A 26,610-nucleotide genomic window follows, 5' to 3' on the forward strand; every position below is an offset into this window, starting at 1 on the left:
CATGGATAACTTTTTCCTCTGTGAATTCGTCTAATCCTCTTGTAAAGCTGCTTCTGGGAGTGAATCCCACCATTTAACTATACCCCCTGTGAAGAGTACAATTCAAGTCTCCCATTTTAGAGGAGTTGCAAACAACACATTTTCAGACTTTCCCATGGTGGGTTTACAGTACATCTTAACAATGAGAGTCAGTTAATCAATCAATCAGTCAGTCAATCAGTGACAACCATGTGCATGCATACACAATCTGTAGATCTCCTCCTATATAAATAAAATGCAAGGGTGTCATCACGCTGTGATTCGTGCGACCATCTATTGGAGACTACGCCAATTTTGGTGTGATAGCAGATAGGGAGACGAGCGAGCAGCATGGGTGGCAGGTGGCTAGGCAAGCTGTTTAATGGAGGGGGACAGGTGCTTCACAGAGTGGTTTGGTTCAGTCACCCCAAAGTTGGAGGTGTCTATAAATACATTGTTGCATCCAGGCACGCAGAAGGCATTATAGGTCAATGATAAATTCCTGCCAGGCAAAATAAATAAAGGAGGGTGTGGAGCAGGGGCAGTGAGGGGTATGGATCAAAGAAGGGTTATGGCCTGGAGAGAGTCCCAAAGACCAGATATAGAGATGCCCAGAGGCCCCTAGGCTTGAGTTGTCCACCCCTTGTCCAAAGAAAACCAAATGGGTATGTTTCAATTAGCAACTATATAATTTCTGCAATAATTAAAGGTAAACTGACACTATGTGAAACCCAACATGACTATAAGCAACCTCAAAAAAAAACAATCATTTCTCTCTTGCCAGCTAAAGGGATGGAAGGAACTCCCTTCAGAAAAGCCTCAGCTGTTCAGCTCTCTGAAATTATTTAGTCATGATATTGCCTTTGTTCTGGTTGACAAAGAACTCATTGAAAAGGCTGTGAAGGTACGTCAACTTTTGTCATTCTGGGTGTGGAAATACTCTCTCTCCATCTCCGATTGCTGATTAAACACACTTGCATCTTTACTTTTGCTTAGCTCGTGACCCAACCAGCAGAGATGCTGACCCCCCTGTTCCAAAATGGCATAACAGGCAGGTGGACCCAGCCCATACTGGCAGGAGAACTTCGACACATTGTACCTACCTGTGTAGGCCTCCCACTGGAACTTGGCTTATATGGCGCCAACGTGGCAGATGTTTCAGCAAAAGGTGAGCACTGGTACAGCCCCATACCACCTTAGCTTTGTTAGTGATCATTGGGGATGGTGGAGAGATTCAGTTCAGCTTGCACGAACCTATCTAATTTTCACTCTCGGAAACAGTATGTGAAGCAAAAAACAGCTATCCTTCAAAAAAACTGCACTTCTCCTGATTTTGTAGTGTAGTTCCCCATCCAGAAAATGTGCACACAGATGTGCATATTAGAGGAAAGTGTGCCTAAAAATGCACATATTCATGAAAATAACATGCAAAATGCTATTTTAGCAAAATATGTATATGGGAAATTGCTTGCAGAAATGCAGATCCTGGGAAAATATGCACTAAAATACCAACAACTTTTTGTGATTATACACACACAAACACACACACACACACACTCATACTCATGCAAACTGATGCAAAAACATAGTGAGCTGCTGGAAAATTAGAAACTTCAGAGAAACCAATATTGACAGATTCACCCATCCCTAGAACTTAGTGAATTGCTTATACATTTGTGAAAATGAAAATATGCTAGCTGATAACAGTAAATCCATGTCTTGAGTTCCTTTTTCGCTTCATGCTTTTGACATTTAATCACTCTTTTTTTACTTCCTACAGTCGATGGGAAGATATTTCCTTCTTTGACTAATGACTCTGGACCAGAACAGTTGCTTAAAGCCAGCCTGCTTCTTAGTGCTGACGTTAACTCAAGGTAGGCATGATTGCTGATATGAAATTAGGATTGCTTAATTTTCTGATGAATGGCGAAATTAGGAAGGAATTGTTTACATAGTCCAAACTGGGGTTTGGTGGTGCCCAACTGACTAGCATTGGCCTTCTGTCCTCTGTTCCAAAGATGGGAGACATGAGTCACACTATTGCAAGTTTTTCAAGTGGGGCCACCTGGCACCTGGGAATGTCAGATTGCAGGTGTAGCTGACAGCACTATACCTATATCAAAGAAGAATATTGCTTTGTGCTTCCGTTACCTCAGTCTGTGAGAAATTACAGAGGCAGTGCTTAACCAGGTTTGGCTTCCATTCAAAGGAAAGGTGACAAAAGACTTTTAAAAAATTCTTTAATATCTGAGTTTATTTGTAACTATACAAGTCCACTCCACCAAGAAAGAAAGTCCCCTACCACTAAAATTCATAATCTGCATGATCTAACAAAAATATTGACACGGCTCCTATGTTTGAATCACTAACAGTCCCTTGTGGTTATATTTACTGACAGATTCTCATTCTGTATGTTGCATATTAAATGAGATTCTAAATGTGTGTACAGTGAGTGTGAGGGAATAGTTTACATTATTATCTAAGTTGGTATTTCCATCTTTTTTCAGTGTATCAACGCATCTGGTAGGAGTGATGGCAATCAACACACCACATTTCCAATCTGGTCTTGAATTCCACGCTAAATTCCATGCAAGCATGCCGGTTAAATGTGATGCCAAGATAGACATGAAAGAGGAAATATTTAAGTTTGAAATGACCCCAGTCCAACAGCAAACAGAATTATTGGCTGTGAGGTACAGTAGCTATAACTTAATTGTGGCAAATAGCAGTGAATTCTGCTGCTGCAAAAATTATAAATATATGTTGGTTTCTTAATGCAGTAATACTTCTGGAAGTATACAGGGTTGCTTTTTCTTTTTAATTTGTCATGTTCTCGGTGATTTCTAAACATCTATTTACCTTTACAGGCAATTTCTATTACCGGTATTTGGTGGCCCTGATCTTGCAGTCCTTACCAAGGCAATAAAGTAGATGAGAATTTTGCCTAAGTAAGGACTTCAGGGTCAGCCTCAATAGACACTAAAGTGGCTACTACAGATCAAAATGCAATTCTCACTACTGTGGAATTCCAAGAGCAACAAAGGATGTGCGACACAACGATGTCTGGAGTGTGCTTTGGAAAGGTTGGCCAACTCTCTCCACCCGCAGATTCCTGAATCACACGCCTCATTTGTGTCTCAGTTGTTCTCAGTATCATCTCTGTCATTCATTCAAGTCATGACAAACATGAGAATGACTGGACTGAAAATTACAGCGACCTTATATTATGTATATTTGGCTTATTCCACTTACATATTGAGTGTTTTACACCTGTGCTTTCAGGACTAAATTTTATGCTGTGTCAAGGAATGTGGATGAACCAAATTCACCTTTGAGGACCCCGGTTCCGCCAGACATGATTGGATTTGATGTTCTAGAACAATGCTTTGGATCATCAAAAGTTAGGACCAAAAAGGTAATGGATAGTACATTGTAAATATACACACAGCGGATGATCCAGGTCTTGCTGCTGATTCCAGTTCATTTCTAAATTTCCATACTTATCCAATATGCTCAATTAAAGAATCAAAATATTTGTTTATCCACTGAAATATTACGAAGTAAATATATACTGTTTTAGTAATTCACAATTGTAGCCTATCTATATAATAAAACTTCACCGAATCTACTTTGTGGAAACGCGTTGGGGCACCCAGTTTACCTATCTATGCATATCCAGGCATTAAGCTTTAACTACTGTATTCTGGTGAGGTAAATACAGTTTCATATAATTGCCTCAGAATTTATTTACTACTTTTTTCCTGTCCAATATTTTATCGGTTGTTGTTCTTTTTAATGCAGCAAAGAAGTGTCTTTGATATTGCATCACGGGCATTCATTTATGGCTTGAAAGAAGAGTTTCACCACAGTCAAAGAAACGCAATGTGTTCACCCAGTTCATATATCAAACTATCTAGCTTAGGGTATCAAACATGTTTCACCATGAAAGAGTGCAGCACTGCGTTCTTCAAAGATGCATACCTACACAAGTATTTTGGGCAATGTGAACTCAAACTAGCTGTGAAACCAGGTACAGTTTCTATTAGAAATTTATCATTACTAATCAAACTTGAATACGCACACTAATTTTGTGGTTCTCAACCCTTATACTGAATTGTAAACAATTCCTATACAATAATACTTTGCCTTTCTTGGGGGTCTCCCTCCATACTCTGCATAAGCCCCATCCCATCACCCCACGGCAGTCAATTCTCTGCAAAAAGGAGAGCATCAAACATTTGATTAGAAAAATACTTTCATAAATGCAGTTTCTCCTTATCATTGAAGAATAAAGTGCTGAGGAATTATCTGTCATCTTAAAAGTGACCAAGAAGCCCCACTAAAAGGGGGAAATCTCACCAGCTTTGATCTGTTTGGGCAGTGTGCACCCTATGAATCAATGGGAAATATTTCCAGGCAAATGTATTTAGGTCTGGAGAAAGGTTTCATTGCAGTTTCCATGCGGTAGGTCAATAGGTTCATTAACAGTAATCCACACCCGCAATGCTCACTAGTGTAAACTTTGAAGAGCCCTTGGGCAAGATGCTCTCCATTGGTCCTTCCCTCCACGAATGGACCCATCTCCATCACTGCTATCCATTTGCTTGCCCTCCTTCTCTGGGCCCAGTGCACAGTTATTCAGAAGAAGGGGAGAATCTCTTGACTCTGGTCATTCTTTGCATGTCTGGAGGGAGGAACAAGCAGCAGCTGCATGTTAGGAGGAGAAGGCCTGGAAGCTCTGGAGGGCAGCAGTCGTCCCCCCCCCCGGCACCCTGCACAGTTGTGGGCCAGTAATGTCAACGCTTGACACGCTACCTGATGCTCCCCACAACTGATGATTGTCTACCTTTCAATAGTTATTGTTCTAACTCATGCACGGGTTTTTTCGACAGAAGCGGCTAGAACCAAAATACAGCTAGAGGTTCAAGCAGACTCTAAATCGCATTCAAACACAATCCACCTGAGGCACACCAATGAAGATGAAGATCATGTAGATAATGAATCCTCTTCTTATGAAGACCAAAAGGCTAAGAGAAAGAAGTGGAAGACTAAAGGGAAGAAAGAGGATGCTAAAACCAAGAAGAGTAAAGGAACCGAACTGGTTTGTATGGCTTGAAATGAAAATGAAACCAAGGCGTGTGGAGGAGAGAGGGAATGAATGGAAAAGAGGTGGGTGGGTGAGACTCTCAGAGGGAAAGCACCCAGTCTTACAACTAAGTGCTGGGCCACTCATACATATTCATAACTTGCATGTGAAAATGGGCTATCACAATGAATGGGGAAACTTTTTCAGCACCTACCCTGTAGTCTGCTCAGTTGTAGTTAGGCTATATAGTTCATATATATGAAAGTTAAAATCGCTGCATTATTAAATACACTTACTAGTTAGTGTACTAAAGCTTTCATAGATTATGAACCTATTTCAAAATGTTTTTGGCTTATTGACTAATATCCAGCCTACTACTTAATACTGCTTTGTTTTTGCAGCCCTTGTGCTGATAAAATTAGGACATTTTAAATGATATAACCACATTAAATATCTGATCTCGCACAATAGAATTTCATTGGAAATGTTTTGTAAAATGGCATATTATACCAGGAAGATGCAATTAAATTCCAGTGTGCTGTTCAGTTTTGCTTGAACGGTGTGATAATGTTTGTGGTAATGTTTCTGAAGGAAGTCCCCCCCCCCCAATTTACTTCTGACTTTAGCCCAAATTCTTGAGAGACAATAAATCATCGGTGCTGGTTGCTGATCTCCGTGCTATCCAGAATGAGAAGAAGGTCACCATATTTCACCTTGAGCTCCACAATGAGTTACACACTTCCAGGCCTACAGTACAAGTCTTTGTGTCAGACTTAAAAGAATCCAAAAGACCCAAGCTCTGTGCTGGTATTTCCATTCTTGATCCTCAGAAGGCTGAGGTAAGAAACAACTATATGACCAAAAATACTGTATTTCCCTAACCAAGTCATTCAGCAACCATTACAATATTTATCAGTAGTAGTGGGGCAGATCTGCAGAACCACCTTACTCCTGGCACCAGTGTATCTGCTGCTTATGTGGACAGGGCTGGGGAGAGGTGGTGGCAAAGTCAGGGCCACGGGATGTAGTAGTCGTAGTAGTAGTAATTATTATTAATAATTTATAATTTATACCCCACCCATCTGGCTGGGTTTCCCCAGCCACTCTGGGCAGATCCCAGCAGAATAATAATAATAAGAAGAAGAAGAAGAAGAAGAAGAAGAAGAAGATAAAGCGATAAAAGATCAAACATTAAAAACTTCCCTAAACAGGGCTGCCACAGGTGTAAAGGAGTCAAAGCAAGAAAGAAGTTTATTTCAGTTGTGGCCTGCTTCTTAACACTTTTTCTTGGGTTGCCATTTTGCTGGTCGCTTTTATTTCAGGCAGATGTTTGGAAGTTCTGCCTGAAAAGATTCATTGCAAATGGTGGCAGAAATGCCATCTCAGTTGTGACCTTGGGCTGCAATGGATGGAAAGTGCTACTTGACTTTCAGAGGCCATTATGGTATTTGGTTAAGATGCTTTTTCAAAAAAAGACCCCCCCCCCAAAAAAAAGCCTGTAACCTAGAACTGAATTTCCCAGTAATGGTTAAGGAAATAGAAGAGTGCAATGATCTGAAAAATCAGTGTAGTAACTGCAGCGATGTAGCTACTTTGATTTTTATATTAGAGGCATAAAATCCACTACCTGTTTCTTCTCAGGGTTATCTAAAATGGGGCTGGGATTGTCGAGACTACAATATTGCAATGAAGGTTGAATATGGATGGTTTGCTGGTTATCCAGCTATGCAAATTAATGTGGACTGGCTCAGAGTTCCTTCAAGACTAGAAGCGGCTGCAAGTGGGTGAGAATTAAGTAATTCACAACTTCAAATATATGTTTAGATTTATATGTGGAAATCGAGCTGAGCTACATCTGCAGAGAACTACCAGCAAGGGATGCCATTATGTTTGTGTTTCTTGCCCCAACAAAATGAGTTGCATTAAAACATTAGTACTCTTCCTCTTCTCCTTCCAGACAACCCACAAGGTTGTTTCTGGTCTGAAACGGACAGAATTTTAAGGCATTCTTCCAAACATGGAGATTTAATCCTTTCACTCCTTTTCCCTTTAGGCTATCCACATTTGTTCCTGATATGGCCTGTAGGCTTGGATTGTCCCAAAGAGAACAGAAGAATCCTTCACAGCAGACTTCTGTAGTCGTGGCTCTCACATCTCCGAGAAGCTGTGCTCTTGTTCTGAAGCTACATAATGTAAATTATTTGCTTTGGGGTTTTCACATTCCTTAATAATCTTAGCGCAGCAATCCAAAGTGTACGTGTGGGGATGGGGGGAAGGGAGAGAATATCTGTCGTGGAATCGCCACAACATCCAGAACCCTGTGAGCTCACAATGGCCAGGGCAGGAGGTGAGGGGTGGCTTTTGTATCATTGTTCCTGGCAAATCTTTGCTGTTCTGAATCCCACCACCCTAAAACAATTGTTTAAATAGTCATTTATATCGCTCCAATTAATAAATGACAGATCAGCAAATAAAACCAAGCTTCGCACAGAGAGAGTTATGGAATCATGCTGCTCTCAAGATAAATTCCTCCACAAATCTGCAGATGGAAAGAAGGCTGCGTGTGCCAACCGTTCATATTGTACCATAGGAAAGAAAGAGCTATTGCGATAAGACTGTGCAAATGAAGCAAATGTGTTTATTTTCCGTTAATCTGTTCCATTTTCCAAAGAGCGTGTAAGGCTTTGTCAAGAACTAAGCAAATGAAAAGAGGAAAGCAAATACAGAAGAAGGCTAAAATCCTATACTTGCTTACTTGGGAGAAAGTCCCCTTGAACCTAACAAGACATACCTAGGATTGGGCTATATGCTTGGCACTAGGGCTGAGCCAAAACCAAGTAGGAGGTGATTTTCATTAGCCAGTGTCTCAATGGTAGAGCATCTGCTTTGCATTCAGAAGGCTCCAATTTGCATTCAGAAGGCTCCAATCTGCCTTGGAGCCCTTAAAAAACAAAATCCATTTCCAGCTGGCACTTTCCAGCTGGCACCAGGCAGCTGGGTCTAGCTGCTATTTAAATTTCTCACCATGCCCTGGAGTGTTGTGGCATTCTGGGAAATTTAAATGGTGGCTGGATCCAACTACTTTGCACTGCTCAGAGTGCTGCCGCCGACCCCTGTCACCAGATAGAGCCACCATGAAGCACCAGCAGGAGAGGACCTTCCAGAGAGCAGATAGCCCAGAGGTCTCTCAAACCTGGAACAGACACTGCCCATTAACTGAGTGCAATTGTAAGAGCGGTGGACTCGTAATCTGGTGAACCAGGTTCACGTCTCTGCTCCTCCACATGCAGCTGCTGGGTGACCTTGGGCTAGTCACACTTCTCTGAAGTCTCTCAGCCCCACTCACCTCACAGAGTGTTTGTTGTGGGGGAGGAAGGGAAAGGAGAATGTTAGCCGCTTTGAGACTCCTTAGGGTAGTGATAAAGCGGGATATCAAATCCAAACTACTACTACTACCCTTCTTCTTCTTCTTCTTCTTCTTCTTCTTCTTCTTCTTCTTCTTCTTCAGTATGACTTTCTAACCATTTCTGTGTTGCTGTGTTGCTTCCCCTTGCAATAACCTGTGTTGCTTCCCCTTGCAATAGAAATATTATGCAGGGCCTTCCTTTCAGCCAGAAATCAGCAGAACTGAGTTCTGGCACTTCTCAAGTGGGCGCCATCGCCATTATAAGACAACAAGGGAGGCGTTGGTGGTGGGATCCGGCACCTCTTTTTCTAGAAAAATAGCACTGATGTTATCTTACCTTTTTATTAGGTCACACTTTATGACACAAACATCTGGCTACCACTTCCACTCCCTGTAGCCCAACATGCAGAAGATTTAGCAAAGCAGCCCCATGCCTGGAGTTTCATCTCTAATCTGCCATCCTCATTTGTGGAAAATCTGAAAGGTTAGTAGGTTAGCCAGCGTCGTTTTTCTCTCCTGGTTCCAGCAAAAGTTGGTTTACACCAGGGCTACAAACCACAAATCCTGGAAGCATCTTATCAGGTGGTTGAGAGATCTCAGTTGGTCCTCAGCACACCTTCCAGACTCCATGCCAGTTACTGATTCACTTTCTGGGTTGAAAACTCAATAATAAAATATGCCAGAAGAATATCTCTTATCAGAATATTATTTCTAACCATTTGAAGATGCTTACTGATAGCGTTTGCTTTTTAGGTCGTTGTTCAGTATCACAAGACACTATCACAACTTTCAACAATGTTAGCTTTCGCTATATAATGCCTGCAAACTGCTACCATGTCTTGGTCTATGACTGTAGCCCGGAACTGAAATTCCTGGTGAGGGTAATGAAAGCAGAACAGTCAACTGATCTGATAATGGCCCGTATCGACTTTGCCAATCTGTAAGTAAAGCATTATAAGTTAGGGTTGCCATATTTCAGAAAGTGAAAATCTGGACAAAAAATTTGTTGACCTATTTATTTATTTATTTTAGGGGGGAAGGTTGTTTAGCTTTTTTTTTTTTTTTTGCGCAAAACCACCAGAAAATAAATAAGTTTTTCATCTACTTATAAGAAAATTGGTAAGAAGACCCACTTACAACATGGGTTGCCTTACGTCCAGGTTTCCCTGGACATTTAGAATGGACATAACAAATTCCGCCCGGACACCAATTTAGGGATCAAAATCCTGGCGATGTCCAGGATTTTCCAGATGTATGGCTGCCCTACAAAAGTCAACCTGATCATGGACTGTTTCAAGAAGTGGCAGAGAGACATTTCTAGATTTGTCTGGCAGGGCAAGAAGCCCAGAATAAAATTTAAAATATTAACTGATGCAAAGGACAGAGGTGGATTTGCCCTGCCAGACCTTAAACTTTATTATGAATCAGCAGCATTTTGCTGGTTGAAAGAATGGCTGCTTCTTGAGAAAACAGACATTTTGGATTTAGAAGGTTTTAATAACGTTTTTGGGTGGCATGCATATTTGTGGTACGACAAGGTTAAAGCACATAAAGCATTTAAAAACCATATTGTCAGAAGAGCATTGTTTAATGTTTGGACAAGATATAAAGACTTACTTGAAAATAAAACCCCAAGGTGGCTATCACCGATGGAGGCGAAGGCTCAGAAAAAGCTCAATATGGAGGCCAAATGGCCAAAATATTGGAAGATTTTGGAACAGGAGGGTGACAAACTGAAATTGCAGAGTTTTGAGAAATTAAAAGACAAAGTGCGAGATTGGCTTCATTATTATCAAATAAGGGAGGCTTACAATTTGGATTAAAAAAATTGGTTTCCAGGTGGAAAAATCAAAATTGGAAATAGAACTGTTAGATCCCAAAACTAAGATATTAGCAAGAATGTATAACTTGCTGTTGAAATGGAATACTCAGGATGAAACGGTTAAATCTGCTATGATTAAATGGGCACAAGATGTTGGACATAATATAATGTTTGCTGACTGGGAACAGTTGTGGACCACAGGTATGAAATTTACGGCATGTAATGCCTTAAGAGAGAATATTATGAAAATGATATACAGGTGGTACATGACACCAGTCAAGCTTGCAAAAGTATATCATTTGCCCGATAATAAGTGTTGGAAATATAAAGAAAATGAAGGTACATTCTTTCACCTTTGGTGGACGTGCCCAAGGATTAAGGCTTTCTGGGAGATGATATATAATGAAATGAAAAAGGTATTTAAGTATACCTTCCTGAAGAAACCAGAGGTCTTTCTCCTGGGCATGGTCGGCCAATTGGTGCCAAAGAAGGATAGAACTTTCTTTATGTACGCTACAACAGCAGCAAGAATACTCATCGCAAAGTATTGGAAGACACAAGATTTACCCACCCTGGAAGAACGGCAGATGAAAGTGATAGTCTATATGGAACTGGCGGAAATGACTGGCAGAATCCGAGACCAGGGAGAAGAGTTGGTGGAAGAAAATTGGAAGATTTTAAAGACTATTTGCAGAAACATTGTAAAATTAATGAATGTTAAAATGATGTTGGATTGAAATGAAATGGCTTTAGCAACAAGGTTAAAAAGAATATGTAAAAATGGATTGATAATTGGATGAAAATACGAAGTTATAATATGTTAAGATATAGAATTAAGATAAAAACAAAGAGGGAAAGGATTTGCTGAATTAACCATGTGAACTGGAATACAAAAAAGGGAGGTGTGAGGAGGTCAGGAAACAAGTAAATGAAATATAAGACATGAAAATATCGATCTGTTTTTAATTGTTTTTTACTTTTCATGTATTTTTTCTCTGTATTTTTGTATTTTTTTTCTCTTTTTCTTTTTCTTATTTTTATTTTTTATTTTTTTATTTTTTTATTCTGTAACTCTTTTCTGTCTGTAAAACTTCAATAAATATCATTTTCAAAAAAAAAAAAAAAAAAACAAAAGTCAACCTGATCAAAATATGAGAAGCCAAATAGTTAATGAATATTGGTAATATGACTAGTAGAAAGACTAGTTATACTGGTAATCACACTAGATTGATACACTTTCCCCAACAAATATTTGAATTTGTCATACAAAATATTCTTAACCACTAGTGATTGATAACAAGGTAGAATGTTCATTAGTCCAATGTGAACAAGTTGTCAAAAAAGGTATGCACTTGGTATGTATGACATAAATGTATCATTGCCTTAATTAAACCAGAATTTTTCTGTTTGAAGGGAGGTTGACATGTATTCTTCAAATGGACTTGCAAAGCTGAGGATTAACGGTACTGAATTTCCACCAGAGAATCTCCCATTCACTTCCAATTCCAAAGGTAGCATACCTTTTCTGACTTCTCCTGAATTGCCTGACTCACTTGAACTATCTATAGCAAATTGTAAAGGGGCTTATGTATCCCAGTGGTTAGCAACTGAAAGGATGACCTTAGAGTCATGTACCAAGGCTTACCACAGCTAAAATGTCACATGCCCACACAATCCGTCACACATTTTTAATCTGTCCTTCCCATTGGCAACTTGGAGGAGAGCAGATGGTTTCTCTCAAGGAGCCAGACTGGGCCCCTACTTTGGCAGGTGTTGATCTCCAATATCTATGGTCTGGTATATATCTGATTTTTCCTTTGGGACCAATTGATCGTGGAATTAGGCCTAAACATTATTCAAATATTTTATTTACAGTGGTACCTCGCAAGACGAATGCCTCGGAAGACGAAAAACTCGCAAGACGAAAGAGTTTTTCGTTTTTTGAGTTGCTTCACAAGACGAATTTCCCTATGGGCTTGCTTCGCAAGACGAAAACGTCTTGCGAGTTTTTTTCCTTTTTCTTAAAACCGCTTGAAGAGGTGCGGTTGCGACTGACCGTGCTTCGCAAGACGAAAAACCTCGCAAGACGAAAAGACTCGCGGAACGAGTTAATTTCGTCTTGCGAGGTACCACTGTATTCCGGTAACCTTTTATATTGCAAACGCAGTATAGAGTAATTTCACATAAGCAGCAGCAAGATTTCAGCTCCACATATCTGATGCTTTGACTGAAACAGAGAGAAATCAGTAATGGTGACAATTTGCACTGAGATGTTACACCACAGTTTTTAGGGGGAAGTAATTCTGTTTTCTGGTTACAGGTGATATCCTTATCACTCGTGAGAAGAATGGCTTATCACTAAAAGCTCCAGAAGTTGGCATTGAAAATCTCTTCTATGATGGACGCATGCTTATGGTATACTTTTATTTGCTATCCTACCAATGTCTTGGATTTTTACAAACACATATGCAGCCAGAAGTGCATTGACTTTTACCACGTTCCTGTGCAGATTCAAGTACCTTTATCAATGATTGGGAAAACCTGTGGAATGTGTGGAAGATACGATGCTGAATATGAACAGGAATATAAGATGCCCAGTGGATATGAAGCCAAAAATGCTGTGAGCTTTGCTCAGTCTTGGATTCTTCCATCAGAATCCTGTACCAAAGGTTAGGCAATTATCTATTAATATGTGAATATCTGGGCAGTGATGCACATATTTTCTTCTTCACAACCTTTTAACAGTTTGCGGGGGGCGGGGGGATGACACCAAAAAGGGAACCAGAAATTTCCATGACTGTGACTAATTTCCAAATCATGGTTCCATCCACCCCTTCACTAAATTTTTAGGAACTCGGGATGACCACTTTACTAATCACCAAAGCCAACATGTGTTTTTAAAGATATATAGTAGCAGCAGAAAAATATGAACCACCTTCAGCTCTGGGAAGTATGTGTCTTCTAAAACACAATTGTATACTTCACACATTATGGCATTCTCTCATGCATTGCATTGATGTAGTCAGGTAGTTGGGCTTCCCATTGCAGAACACTGGTTGAGTCCCACTCTCTAGTATAGCTCATAATCCCTGCTCAATTTAAGCAGACACCTTTCCCTATTCTGTCTTCATGTCAGGCTGTAACACATTTTGCACAAACAAAACAGAATAACCCACCCACACAGGCAAGTTATCAATTCCCCATGTTTTCATAATTTATTTTGTAATGTGAGATTTCCAGCTGCAGTTTGGAAGCTTTAGCAAAAATCAGGTTTCTGAAAACAGTCCAGGCTATAATTTAGATATAGTTTAAACTCCATGTGTTTTCTCAGTGTGGCTCGCCTAAATGTTCATGTACAAATGTTTCAAGATATGAGAAAGCAACTTGCAGCTGAACATGACCTCCTGACACAGCATAAGTATGCGAAGCAGTATTTTAATCCTTATTCTATGGGAAGGGAGGGAGAAATAGTATCCATCAATATTATCCAGAATATGTCGTCTTTAAGATACAGTTTGCTTGGGCTTTAGTTTGACTACCTTATTTGATGAGTCTGTGAGGACTGACATGATTCTATTCCTGGGAGTCTCAGAAACAGGTTGCACCCTTTCCTATTCCAGATATTTGGAGGGGATAGGTAAAAGTCTATAGCTACTGTTGATTAGTCCTGGGCAGGTAAGCTCCTCATTTCCCTTACATCAGAGGACTAAGGAAATAGGAAGAGGCACCTGGGTCAGGACTAAGGATGACAGGATAGATTTCTTCAAGAACCATTTTTTTCTTCCCAGTTAAATGAATATATATGTGGGTTTGAAAGCTGAAATAAATAAGTAAATAAAAACCACCCTCTCACACTAAAGCATATTAAAACAGAGAGCTATGTATTACAGTACAGAATGCAATCCACTGGGGTTGATCAAGTGAAGTCTCACTGAAGTTACTTTGCTCTTGAAATCCTGAAATTTATCGTTCATTACTTTGGCTGCAAGCTATGTCCATTGTACTCCAGTTTGTTGTCAATCCAGTAATAAATCTTTGAGAGAAATCTTTATCAGTGTTCTGCTCAATAAGTAGAATTCTAAATGCATAGTCTTTTTAAACAGTCACATGGTGAAATTGAAATTCAAATAGCAAAACTGTATCACATCCCATTTTTGTTCCAGAATCTGCTACCATTCCACGGGGAAGAGCAAATAGGCATTGATCAGAAGCTCAAGGATATCAAAATTGTAACTGCGATTCAGGCAGCATGTTCCTGTGAATACCTGCAATGCACAGCTTGATGTTATTTGGCAGAAGATTAGAGCTTCAAATGGTTTCCATTCCAAGGCCAATATATTTAATGGACAGAGCAATGGAATTATTTCAAACAGGAAAAGTAGCATCACTTTCTCCTTTGAAGAACAATGCATTTCTACCATAATACTATCAGTAATTTTCAATAATAATTTTTAAAAAATATATTTGTGTTAAATCATTTAATAAAACATCATGATTCAAAGAGCACAGCTGCACTTGTTCTGTGTCTTTTGAAATACCATGTTGCATCAAGTCCAGATTCCATGACACACATTCACAAAACACACTTTCAGTATTGGCTCTTGCAACCGATACCAGAAATAAGCAGCCAGGCGTTATTGCAGAGCAATTTCAGAATTGGGAGCAAGGTGACTTGGCTTTTAGGCATCCAAATGATGCTTTTTTTAAAAAAACAACCAAAGCCCTGGGATCTCTATGACAGTGGTTCCCAAAGTGGGTGGTACCACCACCTGGGGGCTGGTGGGATTACCTAGGGGGCTGCCGGAGGTGTAAATGGCGACCAAACTTTGAAAAGCTGCTATCACTGGATCATCCTCAGCAATTTCAATTATTCAAACTGAACAGTTTAAATCGAATTCTCAATAAACGTAAGCAATCGTTACTGCCTCAAATGTTATGGTGCTGCTATCTTCCTTAGCAGGTTGTGCAACCTGCCATTCCGAATAACAGTTTTTATAGGGTTGGTGGGTACCAGGGATGAGTCTATGTTTGACGTTTTATTATGTTTTTATATGGGTTGGAAGCCACCCCAATTGGCTGGGGAAACCCAGAGGGTGGCAACATGACTATCTGCAGTGGCTCCCCATCTGTGCAATGCTCTCCCCAGGCAAGTTCACCTGGCGCCTTCATTGTGCACCTTTGGGTGCCAGGCAAAAACGTTCCTTTTTAACCAGACCATTGGTTGATCTGATTTACATCCTATGCCCTTTTAAAATGTGTTTTTTTCTGTGGAGGGGGGGAGGCTATTGGGTTGTTGTTTTTATTTTTTATTAGGTATCTTTGTGGCTTTACATCTTGATTTTATTCTGTGAACAACCCTGAGACCCCCGGGTATAAGATAGTATATAAATTCAATCCATCGATAAATTGTGGTTTTGTTTATTTATTTTGTTCTGTGAACCGCCCATGAGACCTCTGGGTATAGGTCGGTATATAAATGCAATAAATAATTATTATTTTTATGGAGCCAAGGAGTTGTGGCGCGACCACCCCACTCAAAGTTTGGGAAAGTTTGCACAGTGTATACAGAGCGCAGAGGATCAGGTACTGCTGTCTTTAAAGTGTCCAAATTAGGCAGCTCCTGAGGGATTTATTATTTTATTATTTGTATTATTATTCCACTTGAGTTTTGTCTCTGAACTGTTAAAGCACAGCCAAACCCTGAGGGTGAAACATGACGGGTGACGATAAGGGGCGCTCATGGAACCGTTCCCTCAGCGTCTCCCCCTCCATTTATGGGCGGAGTCGGCTTCCCACCTTCCCCCACGCCAGCCCTCAACCAGGGATTATATATTCTGGAAGAGGCAGAGGCGAAAAGGAGCAGCAGCCGCGGCGCGCACGCACTCACGCACGCAGCACGCCCAGCTTAAGCACCTGATACGAAGACATGGAGGGGTTGCTAAGCGGCGCCTGCGCGCGCCTCCCGGCCGCGCTCCTCCTCCTCCTCATCTCCCACCTGCGGCTGAGCTCCGGCGCGTGCCCGTGCGAGGACCCCGCGCTCTGCAACCCCATCCAGGGAGCCAGGGACTTCGAGGTGCGCAGGCGCCAAACAACCTCTTAGGCGTCGGGGAGGGGGAGCGGAGAGGAGAGGAGGGCGCGGTTGCCTGGTGAGAGCACGTGACGCTCCTCTCAGCCAATCCTCGACGGTGTTGGTGAGGGTGGGGAGAGAGATCGGGAGGTGGTGGTAACTTGGAAGGTTGTTCCTGTCAGGGGTGGTGAGGAAGCCTCTCCAGACGTTGCTGAACTACAAACTCCCGTCCCAGCCCCAGCAAGCGTAGCCAACGGCTAGGGAGTACGGGAGGTGGTTGTTCAGCAACACCTGGACCAGGGTTTCCCGAACTTGGGTCCTTCATGAATTTGTCTCATCTCCCATTTTAAGGTGTCCAAGGTGGAATCTGCACACATATTTTAAAAATGCTGTGAAAGTGCTTTTTTAAAAAAACGTTTTGAAAAATACATTGAATTTGGCATAGCTCACTGCCGCCACCTAGTGCCACATCTGTATATTGCACTTTACAACACATTTGAAACATTTTATTTTCAGCCGTATAAGCTGAGTCCCAAGTTGCAATGTATAGATTGCAATCCTGTGCATAGTTAGACCTGTTTGGATCCATAGATTTCAAGGGGCTTAGGTGTATCTTGTCCTCCGTTGAAATGTATACAGAACTGTTTTATTTATTTTTCATTTGAACATCCTCTGTTTTTACCACAACACTGCTGAACCGTAATAGTCCCTTTTACTGAGAAAATTTGTCTGAGGCAGATATGTATCTGAGGAAATGAAACCAATGTGCCCTGCCCCTTCAGGCATGCTTCTAATTGTTAAAATGCTCAAATTAGATGGGAAGTGCATCTCACCTACTTATCTGAAAGTTAACTCCCAAATGTATTGTCTCCTGCTTCCCAGGGATAATTGGTTGAGCCCTGGAAAATCCTCACCAACTTATATTACAAGATGTTTTGTGGGTTGCTGCCTAGAAGTGGTTTAATTAACGATACCCATCTTTGTGCTTCACATTAGTCAGTAAACCTTGAATTTTAGCTGATCTCTTTAAAGATAATACTTATTTGAAAGGATAAAAGTTTATCATGAGATCCCATAATTTAGCGAACTATCTTATTTGATCCATACAAAGATTAAGTCTCTTTAGAGCCATCGTTTTTTGACAATCTACTTCATGAATTAGGAACACTACTAGCATTTGACTATGAGAGCGTATTATGGGAGCTACACTGATGACCTATGAGGGCTTTCGTGTTTTTTTCTGGTCCTTATCTCTTTGTGTTGCACCTGCCTTTAGAGTTTTAAGGCACTGGGTGCAAACTATTTTATTTACCTGTACATTTAATGGTGTTCAGTAGGTTTAGCTGAGTTGTGTCACTGCTGTTGCCACTGGCTTTTAATTTTTGATTATCATGTAACTTAAGTGTTGGTGGGCTTAAATACAGACAATTTTTGTGCTTATAGTGTTGTAAGCCCCCTTGAGGATTTCTGTTGAACAACTGATAGAACTATATTGAATAAGTAATAACCAAATGAACAAATAAACGATTTAAATGACACCAATAACAAGAGTTAGCACATCTGGCCATTGTAGGGGGAGAGAGAGACTTTTACTGTTTTTCTTTTTCTATGCCTCTGCAGGTCTTTATATTTGACATTGGTGGGAAGGCCTGGAAATTTTATGACTGGTCACATATTACTACAGTGGCAATTTTCGGAAAATACGACCCTGAGCTTATGTGTTACGCCCATTCAAGAGGAGCCAGAGTTGTTTTAAAAGGTACGTTCTGCAGAGAACATTTTGGTGTATCGTCAGCATCTTGTATGTGTTTTCTCATACGTAATCTCCACTGAGTTACTCCTGTTAAGTGTGCACAGGAGCGCAACCTTAATAATTATATGAGAATATTGTGATTGTGTGAAAGTAAGCTTGCACTGTCAACTTGCACCACCAGTCTCAGGACACACTAGCAATCTCCATTATGTTAAGCTGCTTCAAGCACAAAGGGATGATGGACCGATCAGTTTGTCTTTGGGGGAGCTCTCTTTTGAAATTTGCTGGCTTTAGATTCATGCATACTAAGAAGTGTAAAGCATGCATGATTCTCCTCCCATCATCCCTAGTTCTAGACACATTTACACAGAAGATAAAGTTCCGATTGTTTCAGGAGAACTTCTATGTAAGCTCTGTTAAATGGTTGTGTAATTGATCATGAGACTTCATGTAATATCCTGTACTGTTGTCATACTGTGGACAGCCAAGGATAAAAGGGGATGTAACTGCTTGAGCACATGCTGCCAGGCCAAATGTGTTGCTCCAGAAAACCATGGTCTGGATGTAAAGTCTGGAAGCTATGGTGTTTCCATTTACACTGAACGTGCTTTTTTTAAAAAAACACACACCAAAAAACAGTGTTGCATTTATTTTGAGAAAGAAGCACACTTGAAGATATGCATCTTCAAACTGATAGCGTACTCCCAGTCTAGATCAGGATCCCATATAGATCTCCTGCCAAGAAATCTCCTGTGGCTGCTATTTGTCGCCAGCTCTAGAGGTGCTGTTTACTGCAAATAGCATCTTCAGAGGCACATGCCAGCCAGGAGACTAGGGCCCCATACAACTGCTTTTCCTTCAAAATAAAAGTGGTAGCATTAAGCACACTTTTTTTAAAAAAAGTGTGGTGGGTGTAACATGTAGTTTATGTAACATGTAGCTTACTCCTTGGGCCCCATTACATAGTGCAAATTGTTAGTCTAAGCTCTGGCACACATTGGGGTTAACTAGATCAAGTAATTGGGAACAAGAATCTGGATCACAAAAGGAGGAGGATACAACTCAGTTTTATTCAGCAGTAAATCAACAAACCAATCCAGTGGTGTCAACAACAGTATAATAAGTTTAGCACAACAATATATGTGCGTTCACAAAAGTTCAGCAATATATCATGTGACTAGATTTAGTTCTTAAGCAGCTTCTGAAGCAGTTTCTAAATGCTTTTTTAATTTCTTTTTCTCTTCTCCTTTCCTTTATGAACATTGGTGTTCAGACCCTCACTTCTTGCTAATATCCATAGCCCACTGCTAATCACATAATCCACTTCAGCAGGTGTTCATACAAACCCTGATCATCTGTTGAAGGCTTTTTGCCGCAGGATGTGTACAGAGAGCTCTGGGTGGATAGATTGGGATAGTTATGAAGTAAGCGATTAGGGCTCCAATCCTAAACATAGCCTATCACAAAGTAAGCCCCCTTGAGTTAAGTGGGATATACTGCTATATATTGAGTGATATTTAATATCATGGTAGTCTAAAATGTTTCTTGTCCCTTCTAACAATTCAAGCCTGGCACTTAATCAGATTTTCTTATTTAGGAGACATATCTGTGAAGTCAATTGTTGACCCTGCTGTCAGAGCAGCCTGGATAAAAGAAAAAGTGGATCTGGCCAAAAGACAGCATCTGGATGGAATCAATATAGACATTGAACAGGAGGTTGCAAAGTCTTCACCTGAGTACTATGCGTTAACACATTTGGTTAAAGAAACAACAGAAGCTTTTCATAGAGAAATTCCAGGATCACAGGTAAAAAATAAAGCAGAGATTACTCTTACACAAATATGAATTCAATTCCACATCAGCCAAATTCCATTGATTCATCTCAGTGCATGACATTAAACACTCTTTTTTTTGACACCATTTACTGTTATGAGCACAAATTTTGGTACTGGATATTGATAGCAGGCACAGATATTCCATTAAGTGTCAGCCCAGCAACAAAAAAACAGTAATAGGCCAGGAATAACAACAACAACAACAACAACAACAACAACAATTATTATTATTATTATTTTATTTATACCCCGCCCATCTGGCTGGGTTGCCCCAGCCACTCTAGACGGCTTCCAACACATATAAAAACATAATAAAACATCAAACATTAATGATAACAATCTGATCCAATGTAAAACGTCACAATAACTTTTAAATAAACAAATTTAGAATCTTATACCTTGTTGCCAAATATACACAGATGATGCTGTGGTTGTGTCCCCAAACATTCCAAGAAATTAACAGGAATGGATGGTATTCAGCTGAGTTTTACTTAGAGTAGACCCTGTGAAATTAATAAACATGAGTCAGTTAGGGCCTTAATTTTAATAGGTTCACCCTGAGTAAAGCGAAGTTGAAGAACACACTATATGCAGTGTTGAAATGAATTGCAAATTGTGTATAATGTACTAAGAATATCCATTCAGAGATACATGTGTGTTTTTATTTCCCCCCACAGGTGACTTTTGATGTAGCCTGGTCTCCAGATTGCATAGACAAACGATGTTACAACTACACCGGGATTGCAGAGTCTTGTGATTTCGTATTTGTTATGTCTTACGATGAACAGAGTCAGGTGTGGTCAGAATGCATAGCCAGAGCCAATGCTCCATATAACCACACCATAATGGGTAAGAACCAAATATATAATATTTCCAAAAACGTTGAAGCCATGGAAATTTGTTCCCACTCCCCCACACCCAGGGAAGAAAACAAGTAAAAAAAAAAATTGGGGGAGAGGGGGTTGAATAATGGAGATCTGAGGAAGGCGAGAGGATTTAAGAATTGTAACATTTGATATATGATTGTTTCGGTTGAATTTCAGATGGTTGGATATAATATTATTTTTTTTGTTATTTAATTAGAATATGAAAAATACATTCACATGGGCATTAATCCAAAGAAGATTGTGATGGGTGTTCCATGGTATGGCTATGATTATACCTGTCTAGGCTTAATTAAGGTAAGAGAAAGATAGCTGCTTTATTATATATATTATTTAAAACAACTTCTATTTATTATTTAAAATGCTCACAGAGATACATAATATATAACATTATAACTTTCATATTACAATAACATAAATAAATTATACAGATATATGTTTTCCTTAGAATCATTATTCAAAACTATAGCAATGCCAAATGTTCTTTATAAAAACCTGCTTATTTGCATGTTATTTTCTCTTCTAATACAAGTTCTGATAATGTTACAATGTCCCAAATATTTTCAAACCCATTTTGAGACTGGAGATGCAGTGCTCTTGCAATAAGGGAGTAGCTAACATCTAACTATGTTTTGTTCGCTGTTGTCTCTGAAGTTTAATTCAGGGGCATAGATTATAGACTGTTCCCTTTTTTTTAACACATCTGTGTAACAGAAGTTGCTTTTGTTTAGGCCCATGTTTGTTCAATCGCAAAAGTTCCTTTCCGAGGGGCTCCATGCAGTGACGCAGCAGGACGTCAGCGCCCATATAAAGTAATCATGGATCTGGTAAACAGTTCTATTTCTGGGATCCTGTGGGATGAGGAACAGGAAGCCCCATATTTAGAATACAAGGTGAGTTGTTAAAAGACTTGCTTCCTGAAATGTATTTCTTTTATAAGAATATAAATTGTACAAGTACACCAGAATCAGATAGTAGGCGTGTTGATCCATTAAGGAAAAAAACCCCAGTGTCACAAAGTGATGAACATGCTTTTGAGTTTGCTGGAACTCTTCAGGGAGCAACGAGCTGAACAAATTAAAAGCTGGGGTGGGAGTGAGTTGGAGAAAGAGAAAAAGTAGGTGATGGTTGTTTTGTCCCTCATATCTATGATTAAGATAGAGTGAGTAGCAGGCATCATGAAGACATAGCTGGAATAGCCACATTTGAATGCAAGACAGATTACAAGATGCATTTTTAAAAATTCCTCTCCCTGGCCACTTCACCCCACAAACTCTCCACTTGGATGTGCATGGATATACAAAACGAAACTTGGGCAAACTTGTTATGTATTGAAGTTCTCACCCTGGCCACCAGGAGTATTGTGTAGATAGTTTTCACTCAGGTCCACGTCAGTTGTTTTAGGCGGGAAACCCTGGGTTGTTGTTGCTACAATGTTGATAGCCGGCTGCCTATAAAAGCAGGCCGGCTGAGCTGTTTGCTGTTCAGTTCAGTTCTGTTCTGGCCTGTGAATAAACAAGAGCTGTTTGAAGAAATCGCTGCGTCGTCTGCTATGTCTACCCACTATTTAACAGAAGTTATCATGGTTTTCATCTTCTAAAGATGGGGGCGGAGCCCATATAGTAAAAAAAATAAAACAACAGGACATATGTTGCCTAGAAAACGAAATATAACAGGGGAGGCACCAAGCGGATCTCTGTTGGAAGGAGTTTTATAATTGAGGCATAACTAGATAAATTTTCCTCTAATTGCTCACCACCCATCTAAAGTGAAAGCAGTTGCCTCTAATGATGATTTCAGCTGCTGGGCAAACACTGCTGGAAAGATGCAGTCTTTCAGGGACCCTGATCTCAGACCATTTATGACTTTTTAAAATTGCGCCCAGAAGCAAACTTGGATCTAGTGAAGCTCTTTAAGTATAGGGATGAAAATGCTAATACCAACCAGCATCTCTCAACAACCTAGTTGCTGTATTCTGCACCAACTGGTTTCTGATTTTTTTCTAAAAGCAGAAGCTATAACGTGTTGCGTTAATCAAGCATGGATATTCCTGATGAAATGGGTACCTGTCATGTCTTGGCTGAAGGCTTCATATATGGGAAAAGTAGACTTGCAGATTTTGCAAATAATTATTGGAAACATAAACAGTAAGCAGACATATTATTAACCAGTACTCTGTGTAACATGTTGTCAATAACCAATCATTTTATATAGCGTTTAAAATTTGCAACGGGCTTCCTCTTGCTTTGCCTCACGGTAACACTTTGAGGCATGTGCCCATTAGCTCCATTTTTCAAAGGCCGAGAGAAGTTGTTTTGTCTGAGTATATGCAAAGGAGCATTTGGCAGAGACTTGAGTTCAGCTCTCTTGGATCCAAGTGCAAAAACCTCTCATCATCAAGCTTACTTTGCAGGAGGCATATTAACACATTCTCTTTGTTTTATTGTTTTGTAGGATGAACATGGCGCTTTTCATCAAGTGTGGTTTGACAATCCCAGGAGCATTTCTCTGAAGGCAGCCTATGTGAAAAAACTTGGCTTAAGGGGTATTGGCATGTGGAACGCGGATTGCCTTAACTACTCCGGTGGCTCCTTAGCACAAGAGCAAACAGCAGCAATGTGGGCAGCCTTGATACCAAAGTGACTAAAGGAGAGTGTTTAGTTTGCCTGTTAGCTGTCATTATTTTCAATTTTAATGCATTTTTGCATACAGATATAATTAGTTTTAATTATCTGGTTTTTATTTTTTCAATTCTAATACATCATTATCAACAAATAAAATTAAATACCTGCTTTATATTTTGTTCAGCATTAATAAATAATGTTTTAAGTACCTTATATCACATGTGTTTCTTTTATCCTGTAACTGATTGATTATTTAGCAAAACCTTTCAATAGTACCATGGGCGCTAGGAAGAGCCCATAGAATGGGGGAAGAAGCAGAAAGCGAGGGGAATATCCCTAACATTTCTAACCTCCCTTCCCCTGTAAAGGCCCATCCTTTTCAACCCATCATGTGTTCCTCTGTTCTCCATCCTCATGATAGCAATTCTAATTCTCATGACACCTCTGGCCTATGGAAATACATAATCTAATTCCAATGTACCCATCCCTTTCTGACTACAACAGGGGGCCAGCAGTGCCCTATAACAAGAGCCAACCTAAGCCCATGGCAGAAAGAAAAAAATCAATACAGCAAGAAAAAAAATATCACACAAATTTCCTCTGCTCACCAACCCTCCAACTGCCTGGCCTGATTTCACCACTAAGAGATGACCCAAACAAGGTCAAAAGGCAGAGCACCCTCACTCTTGTGACACAATACACAAGCTGGCCTCAGGACAACCTCTCCCTGACCAGCCACTTCAGAAAGCACCCTGGGGGTGAAGTTTCTGCATGGGCTCAAAATGCCACCACCAGCTCCTCCTTCCAACAGCCGTCTCAAGAAGTAGGATAGCATGACATTAAAGTCGCTCTTCAAGGAGATGTGCTGTTGCTGCTCTGCTTTCTTTTTCAGTTAGATCTCGAAAACCTCGCTCCCCCAAGCAAAGATGGAAGTCCAAAGACTCCTATAATCCTGGTGATCATTCCGCAGCTCGTGCCTTCATTCTATGTGTATGCCGCTTTCCCATAAAAATAAGCCTGCTCAAAGTGGCTAAGGGCAAAGAGAAACAATACATTTCAACACCAAACAATACAAAAAGCATTTCCTAGTAACGCAGCAAAGCAACACAATAGCAAATATAATAAACAAAAAAACAGCATTCCAGAACTCTAAATATAACAAGATTACATAAACAATATTCCAGCATCCAATAACAAAAATAAAGGCGCTTTATAATTTCACATTGGTCCTAGAAACACCCTTTACATGAAGTTGCTCATGGTCCTGCAAGGCTTCCAAGGACAAGTGGGGGACAGTTGGAAACACCACTCCTATGGGGTTAAGTTACCCGTTTTCTTTATAGGCATAGGCAGAGCTATCTGAACGTACAAACATATTGGGACGTAGCAAAGTACACTGTGCCTTTCTCTCAATGTACCATTTTTACTCGAGAATATACTGTGCACAATCAACTCTGACTAAAGTATTCTGACTGCTGTTCCTTTGCATAGCTGCAGGAAAAACTTCTCTCTTTTGAAAATACGTACCCTAAGAAAGCAATGGACAGAAAACTGTTGGTCAGTGTAAATAAAATGAAAGGGGAAGATGCACATAAAACCATGAGCCATATCCTGAGCTGCCAACATCGAGAGAACTGCCAGATCAATGATTTGACATGGGAGAGGGGCAAGAGACTGTTCTGGTTAATAACTGACTACCCATGTCCACAGCTTAGGTCAAAGTGCATAGTTGATAACGCTTAGCTTTTTTCATCACACAGGGACTGGCCTTATATATGTAAGGCCTTTACCTATACAAATTATATTAACTCTGGAAAATCAGCCAAGTTTTATTTTACCTTTTGTGTAACATTTCAGTTTCTATTTATCAACTAAGCTGAAGAACAAATCAAGAAATTGCTTAGGAAGATAAGGTGGTGTATTCAGGGCCGGATTTAGGTTCGATGAGGCCCTAAGCTACTGAAGGTAATGGGGCCCTTTATATGTCCAGCTGTCCTTTGTCAACAACAAATTGTCGCTGTTTTTTGTGTTGAATATATGCTATACAGTATGGTAATCTATGGACCTAAGAGGTATCAAAAGCCGTTTGCACGTAACAAAATATGTATTTTATCAAAGTAATTGATATAGAAATGAGCAAACCAGTGACAGGCTAGCAGGCGGGGCCCGTTACTTGCATCATAGGAGCCTACACAACACAAAACACTGTTGCTGTATGTAGGTTTTATTTTTATTTTTTTATCTTATATTTTGGAAATGTACATCCAGTTTTTTCCCCTTTAATTTTTTGGGGGGCCCCCAAGAGAGTGGGGCCCTAAGCTATAGCTTGTTTAGCTTATATGTAAATCCGGCACTGGGTGTATTACACCGAGCCACTCAGACCATTGCTCCATCTAGCAATAGCCCTCCAGATTTTTAGAGAGAAGCATTTCCCAATCCTGGAGACAGGATCGGAGCTGGGGCCCTTTGATGCAAGGCCAGTGTACTACAGAATGAACAGCCCTTCCCCAGCGATATTTACAGTGGTGCCCCGCAAGACGAATACCTCGCAAGACGGAAAACTCGCTAGACGAAAGAGTTTTCCGTTTTGGAGGTGCTTCGCAAAACGAATCTCCTATGGGCTTGCTTCGCAAGACGAAAATGTCTTGCGAGTTCCTGCGGGTTTTTTCCCTCCCCCCCTTTTCCTAAGCCGCTAAGCCGCTTATCCGCTAAGCCGATAAGCCGCTAAAAGCCGCTAATAGCGCTAATCCGCTAATCCGTCAATGGGCTTGCTTCGCAAGACGACAAAACCGCTAGACGAAGAGACTCGCAGAACGGATTCTTTTCGTCTTGTGAGGCACCACTGTACATCTTGCCAGAGGGGGTAGCCTATTAGTGTACTGTAGCAAAAACAATGAAAAGTCTTATGATCCCTTAAAGCAGCGGTGAGGGGACCTCTGGCCCAGGGTCAAAATACAGCCCTCCAGGCTTATCTAGTTCCCCTTGGGACTACATAATATGGAGAGACGGGATGTCAGTCGCTAGCTACATGTAACTTTATAACCTGTTGATAAGGTAGATATATATCTCAGCTTTGTTATCATCAACAGTGGAAAAGGCCATCTGTCCAGAGGAA

At 40.4% G+C, this 26,610-nt stretch overlaps 2 protein-coding genes and 1 long non-coding RNA gene across 3 annotated transcripts in view; 2 read left to right on the plus strand and 1 right to left on the minus strand.

The window, feature by feature from the left end:
- Positions 1–15,033, plus strand: part of LOC310765628 (vitellogenin-2-like) — a 30,015-nt gene extending 14,982 nt beyond the window's left edge. Inside the window, exons 15-30 of the mRNA XM_083620810.1 lie at positions 803–922; positions 1,015–1,186; positions 1,799–1,892; positions 2,526–2,711; positions 3,301–3,433; positions 3,820–4,048; positions 4,911–5,119; positions 5,731–5,943; positions 6,746–6,888; positions 7,158–7,296; positions 8,859–8,994; positions 9,264–9,450; positions 11,746–11,843; positions 12,653–12,747; positions 12,842–13,001; positions 14,496–15,033. Coding sequence (XP_083476936.1) covers positions 803–922; positions 1,015–1,186; positions 1,799–1,892; positions 2,526–2,711; positions 3,301–3,433; positions 3,820–4,048; positions 4,911–5,119; positions 5,731–5,943; positions 6,746–6,888; positions 7,158–7,296; positions 8,859–8,994; positions 9,264–9,450; positions 11,746–11,843; positions 12,653–12,747; positions 12,842–13,001; positions 14,496–14,536 — 2,355 coding nt within the window. The 3' untranslated portion in view covers positions 14,537–15,033. The remainder of the gene's footprint in view (positions 1–802; positions 923–1,014; positions 1,187–1,798; positions 1,893–2,525; positions 2,712–3,300; positions 3,434–3,819; positions 4,049–4,910; positions 5,120–5,730; positions 5,944–6,745; positions 6,889–7,157; positions 7,297–8,858; positions 8,995–9,263; positions 9,451–11,745; positions 11,844–12,652; positions 12,748–12,841; positions 13,002–14,495) is intronic.
- LOC310765640 lies at positions 14,193–16,382 on the minus strand. The gene is made up of 2 exons (XR_014549694.1): positions 16,246–16,382; positions 14,193–14,597 (listed from the first exon to the last, which is right to left on the minus strand). It is a non-coding gene; the product is annotated as an uncharacterized lncRNA (long non-coding RNA).
- LOC310765634 (di-N-acetylchitobiase-like) lies at positions 16,154–23,708 on the plus strand. Its single transcript, XM_083620830.1, has 7 exons — positions 16,154–16,405; positions 18,020–18,158; positions 19,750–19,958; positions 20,665–20,836; positions 21,071–21,168; positions 21,603–21,764; positions 23,326–23,708. Exons 1-7 carry the CDS (start codon positions 16,259–16,261, stop codon positions 23,512–23,514), a joined length of 1,116 nt encoding a protein of 371 aa, XP_083476956.1. The 5' UTR covers positions 16,154–16,258; the 3' UTR covers positions 23,515–23,708.
- Positions 23,709–26,610: the final 2,902 nt, after the last annotated feature.

Source organism: Podarcis filfolensis, assembly GCF_964270895.1.
Source record: "Podarcis filfolensis genome assembly, chromosome: 6".
In the NCBI taxonomy this organism is placed as follows: domain Eukaryota; kingdom Metazoa; phylum Chordata; class Lepidosauria; order Squamata; family Lacertidae; genus Podarcis; species Podarcis filfolensis.